Source organism: Labeo rohita, chromosome 20 (genome assembly GCF_022985175.1).
Source record: "Labeo rohita strain BAU-BD-2019 chromosome 20, IGBB_LRoh.1.0, whole genome shotgun sequence".
NCBI lineage: Eukaryota > Metazoa > Chordata > Actinopteri > Cypriniformes > Cyprinidae > Labeo > Labeo rohita.
Window position 1 is genome coordinate 33,620,954 of NC_066888.1, and position 6,240 is coordinate 33,627,193.

General features: G+C 35.7%; 1 protein-coding gene across 1 annotated transcript; it reads right to left on the reverse strand.

Annotated features, from left to right (window-relative positions):
• Positions 1-3,021: 3,021 nt before the first annotated feature.
• LOC127182554 (uncharacterized) lies at positions 3,022-3,951 on the reverse strand. The gene has a single exon (XM_051137872.1). The coding sequence runs from the start codon at positions 3,949-3,951 to the stop codon at positions 3,022-3,024; it is 930 nt and encodes a 309-aa protein (XP_050993829.1).
• Between the last annotated feature and the right edge of the window lie 2,289 nt (positions 3,952-6,240).

The window sequence follows — 6,240 nt, forward strand, 5'->3', positions numbered from 1 at the left end:
CTGATCCTCACTGCCTCCTCATCCAATCAGGAAATCACGCTCATTGCCATTAGAATATGCATCAAATTCGGCCTCAAAGTGTCAATAATTGGCAGGATGAGCCTTATGACTCAAGCAAGCTTTCGGCATACATGATCAAAACATCCGTGACGAACGAGACGTGCACCTTAATATCATTGCTGTGTCTGTCTAAAGTGTTCAGGCACTTACAAATGTGTGAATGTCACTGCATTACATTACAAGAAAAGTTCTTGTTGCTGCTTCCCATATGGAAATGTCATTTATGACATACATTGTCCTGTATAAAGAGTGATATTGCCATTTATTTACCTATAAATCCATATATAATGTTCACATATATGAGATTATATGTACCAACCACATATGACAATAATATACGTTTTATTTATTATGCAACTACATTAAAACAACATATACTAAAATCAGCATGTTGACACACACACACACACACAGAGTCTGGTTTATTATCTTTGTGGGGACTCTCGCAATGGTTTTTATACTGTCCACACTGTATTTTCTATCCCCTTACCCTAACCCTACCCCTAAACCTAACCCTTACAGAAAACTTTCTGCATTTTTACTTTCTCAAAAAATCTTATTCTGTATGATTTATAAGCTTTTGTACCCATGGGGACCACAAGCCGGTCCCCACTATGTCAAAAATTTCAGGTTTTACTATCCTTGTGGGGACATTTGGTCCCCACAATGTAGCAAAAACAAGTATACACACACACACACACACACACACACACACACACCATATATATATATATATATATATATATATATACATATACATATATAAAGTGTATAAATATATATGCATATGTAAATATGTGTGTTTGCATTTATATAGTAGTATATTTTATGTTTTTGTAAAATATTTTTGTAAATACATGTCTATCTTTTATATTTACTAATATAATATCAACATGCGTTGATGGGTTTTAGGATGGATATGTCATATACAGTACAACATCCAAATGTGTATTTATGTCTAAATGTACATTTATACAGGTTAGATATACGTTAATATGTGAAATTGTTCCAATAAGTTTTACAGACATTTGTTTTACATAATGACAATATATGTCATATATATAAATTTAATTTAGTGCTGTCAAACGATTAATTATGATCAATCTCTTACAAAATAATGTTTTGTTTATCTAATGGGTCAACGACGTGACGCATACATTTTTTGTCTGATTGCATTTATTCAGTTAAAAATTGGTTTGAATCATTGGTCTCAAACTTAATTCCTGGCGGGCCACAGCTCCAACCCTAATCAAACACACCTGATCCAGCTAATCAAGGTCTTCAAGATTAGTAGAAACTTCCAAGCAGGTGTGAGTTGGAGCTAAACTCTGCCCTCCTTCAATTTAAACAGCACCAGAATCATCCATCAAAACAGACACTGATGAGCTCTGATGTGCTACATGAATCTACAGCAGATGGCAAACACTCACACATGCCAGAACAACCTATAACAACAGCCCTGATGAGATGAAGAGCAGACCATCACACTCACGTTCATCACCATCACATGCTCTACACGCACGTGTTAAGTCTTCACGTACTCACCCTCGCGTCTCTCCAAATCTCATGACGGCTCCTCAGTGAAACACAGACGCTCATTCAGATCAGGGTGGCTGTGAAACACGAAGATCCTCTAAACAGAAATAAAAACACACGTTAACAAATGTTCCGATTCAATATGAAGCATTTGACAGACACAAGGGCAAGTAAATGATAAGACAGTTTTCATTTTTGGGTGAATTATTCTTTAATTGAGCTTTTGAAATATGAGAGTGATAATGCAACAGTGACTGTCAGCGTTTATAAAGTCATGAGAATACAGCACAACACACATCAAACACCTCATTATCCATGACACAAATCAGTGTTTATTATCCTTCCACAGAAACATCAGAACAAGAAATTGGTAACACTTTACAATAAGGTGTCATTTATTAACAATAGCTCATGTATTAACATAAACAAACAATGAACAATACATGTATTACACTATTTATTCATCTTTGTCCATTTTGGTTAATAAATATACAGTTATTGATTGTTAGTTAATGTTAGTTCACAGTGCATTAACTTATGTTAACAAACACAACTTTTGATTTTAATAATGCATTAGTAAGAGCTAAAATTAACATTAACTACTATTAATAAATGCTTTCATTTTAACTAATGTAGTTAACTAATGTTAATTAATGAACCTTATTGTAAAGTGTTACCAAGAATTTATATTGCAGAATAATTCTGATTTCTTGCAATGTGACAATTTTAAGCTGTGGAAATGAATTTTTGGCATCATCAAATCAACCTAAACACATTCATTTATACCATTTATGAGTTAAATCAGGTAAAATTGCTCTTTAAGGTGACAATCACAGGTTACCATGCACTTTTTACAGTGTAAATCAAGGATCTGGATCATACTAATTGAAATGACAGAATGATAAGTCCAAGAAGGAAACCGACAGGGTAAACAATGATATTCAACAGCCATAAGACATTTTTAAATTCCTCATTAAATACAGCACTTTGCATGTATGTTTATATATAAATGTACATACCAGGGTTATTCTAGTTTACTAAAACCATAAAAACACATTTTCATTTCTTGAATTAAAATAAACATTAACTGACATAAAATAAAATGAAAAACTCACAAATCTCATTTTCATTCATTACCTTCATGCGATAAAATAACAATTACAAAATATTAACAAAAACTGTTATAGTATCCCAATAATACTAAAATAACAAAAACTAAAATGCATTATTTAAATGAGAGATTTTCAATCTGGATGTTTTATATTCAACTAAAATGGATTTTATTTTTTTAGAACATCAAAAATGAAGCTTTTTGTAGTTGTTCTTTCATATGAAAGTCACAATGCTCAAAAAAAAAAAACATTTTTATATTAAATATAAACATAAAATAATATAAACAGAATATAAAATATCATAACCAGCAATTTAAGTGAAGCTTAGATTAGAACTAATAAAGCGCTTTATGTTGAATAGGTTGTTGCCCATTCCATAAACATACGGGCTGATGGCGGTGTAAAACGTGGTGATCAAGAACTCCACCTCCGACCATAAAGGGAAGGTTTGCGGGTCACACGCCAGATGCAGGACCAGATAGACGGTCCAGTTGACCTGGAACAGCGTCATGGCCGCCAGGATGGCCAGCGTGCCGCGCTGGAAAGCCGATTTCCTGGGCCGCTGTTGGGTCGTCGTAGTGGCTACGCTCTGAGCCTGTCGGGCCCTCACCGTTTTCTGCTGAATTATTAAAATCCTGACGATCATGGTGCTCGTCAGTGTGACTATGAGCAGCGGCAACAGGTTGCACACCAGAAGGAAGGAGTACTTGTAAACGCGGTTGCGAGTCGGGCATCTCGCTAATGAGCACTGGAAGAAATCAACCGGACAGCCCGGAGATGAGGAGTTCAGGTGACTCCAGTCCAGGTTAATGACAAGCGTGGGCAAACTGAAGAGAAGAGCCACCGCGCCACACAACACGGAGAGGAACACGGCCGAGCGCAGGCCGTCCATGAAGACGGGCAGGTTGACGCGTGTGTGGACGTCCCGCAGTTTCTGATAGCGGTAGATGCTGATGAGAACCGTGAAGAGGATGCTGGCGATCTCCCCGAGGATGGTGAGGAACTTCAGTCCTTTGCAGGTCCAGATGCTTATCCTGTAAGACGAACGTAAGAGCAAGATGTCGTAAACGTCCACAATCACGATCTCCTCCAGGTTCGCCGCTGCCAGTCCGAGAAGGAAGATTTCGAAGGACTTCAGACGAGTCATTTGAAGGATGGAGATCATCAGGATCGTGTTTCCCACAACGCCGGCGATGGAGATGATGACCCTCAGAGCCAGAAGATCCACGTAAGAGCCCTCCATCGCTCCGTCGACGTGTTCTGCAGCAGGTCTCTCGTTCTACCTGATCTGGAGACGTTTCTGCTCCAGCGGATCAAAGTATCTGTGATGTCACGACATCCTGCTTAATTGGAGCTTAAGGAAAAGCTGGAGAAGGTGGAGATGTGGGAACGGTGTAATTGATGCCTTAGAGCTTTGGTGTCCTTCATCTCGTGACGAGCAGGAGCTCAGGCTTAATTTCTCCATGGAGTTTGGCCTCTGACTTGGTGACTGACAATAAATATTGGCTTCCAAGCGAAGCAGCTTTCATTATTTTTAATTAAAAACATTTAGCTAGGTCACACATTTGTGTGACAGGTAGAATAAACCTACTGGGAAAACTGTTTTTACAGTTATACATAATAATACAAAAGTGCATACAAAAGTTTGGAAAAATTTAATGAAAGAAGTCTCTTCTGCTCACCAAGCATGCATTTATTTGATTAAAATTAGGGATATTCATTTTGGTTATTTTTCCTAACCGACAGCCGACGCTCGTTAACCGATTATTAACCGTTAACCGACAAAATAGAATTTAATTATTTTAGAAAGGATAAGTGTCTGTGACTCGTTAAAAATACCAAAATTTGTTTTCCAGTGATTAATTTTACATGTGCAAAAAGCAGCAAACAACAAAACATGAGGAATCGCATGGACGCATCACATCACGCACTTGCAGCGCTTATGCCAGCGGAGAAAAACATCATAAAGCTAGGCTATATATATAATGAATGAATAGGCCTATACAATAAATATTTTTACTAAACAAAACGAAAGAAAAAACTGTGCAACAAGTAGCTATAGTATGCAGAGTTTTTGGTTCATTTTTGTGCTGCGCGAAAAGAAGACGGCTAAAAAGCGTCATCCTATTTTTTCTTTATTTTGCAAAAGCACAAAGTTTTGCTTTTATTGTGAATCTACACAAACAAACGCAAACCGTTTACAGTTTCGATTATCTGTATGACTAGAAGGAGTCGTTTCCACTGTTAGAAGGAAAAAGCCTTTCCATTATCATAATAAAATACAGTCAGCCAAACATATGGAAAAAAAAAAAAAAAAAATAAAAATTCACACTGCTTAATCGTTATCAACACACTGAAGTAATATTATGCCAAACCATTTGTTTTATGTGGATACTGGAATGCAAGTGAAGTACAAAACCAGGTTTATGTAATAAATAATATTTTGGCATTCAAATACATCTCAAATACGTAAACATTTGGATTTGTTTCGAATGAGAGACCCGACATTAGTTTCAGTTTCACTTTAGCCTTAATGAATTTATTTTGGCTTGTCGTTTATATAGCCTAGCTTCTTATATATTACATCCTTGTTCTTTCCTGAGTATTGTTAAATTGAAGAATTTTTTATAGAGTGAGGGGAAACTAAAATAGCCTAGCCTATGTTTATAGTGTTTGTAAACATTTTGCGTAGGCTTCAGAATGTAATAATAATATGCGACTTATAGGCCTAGACGATCTATCTTTTTTTTTTCTCTCTCAAAAATGCAAGTTTATTTATTTTAATCATCCAGCAAACGTTTTAAATTATTTTGATCAATTACTGGGAAAAAAAAAAAAAACCTTTTAAACCGTTTAACTGATTGTATTAATCGGTCAAAATTCTTTCCGTCGGTTAACGGTTAATCGGTTAAAATGAGCATCCCTAATCAAAATACAGTAAAAATTATGAAATATTATTAGAATCTAAAACAGTTGTTTTCTATGTGAATATCTGTGAAAATGTAATTGATTTCTGTGAATTTTCAGCATCATTACTCCAGTCTCCAGTGTCACATGATCCTTCAGAAATAATTCACATATGCTGATTTGCTGCTCAACACACATTTCTGATTATTAGCAATGTTGAAAACAGATATACGTATGCCGTAAACATTCTTATTCACCAGGGATGCATTAAATTAATTAAAAGTGACAGTAAAGGCACGTGCAAAAGATTTCTGTCAAATAAATCCTGTTCTGCTGAACTTTCTATTCATCTGTGAATCCTGAAAAATAATGTGTGATGGCATCTGCAAAAATATTATGCAGCACAACTGTTTTTAACATTGATAATAATCAGAAATGTGTGTTGAGCAGCAAATCAGCATATTAGAATGATTTCTGAAGGATCATGTGACACTGGAGACTGGAGTAATGATGCTGAAAATACAGCTCCGCATCACAGAAATAAATTACAGTTTAACAGATATTCACATGGAAAACAGCTATTTTGAATTCTAATAATATTTCACAATTTTTACAGTATTTTTGA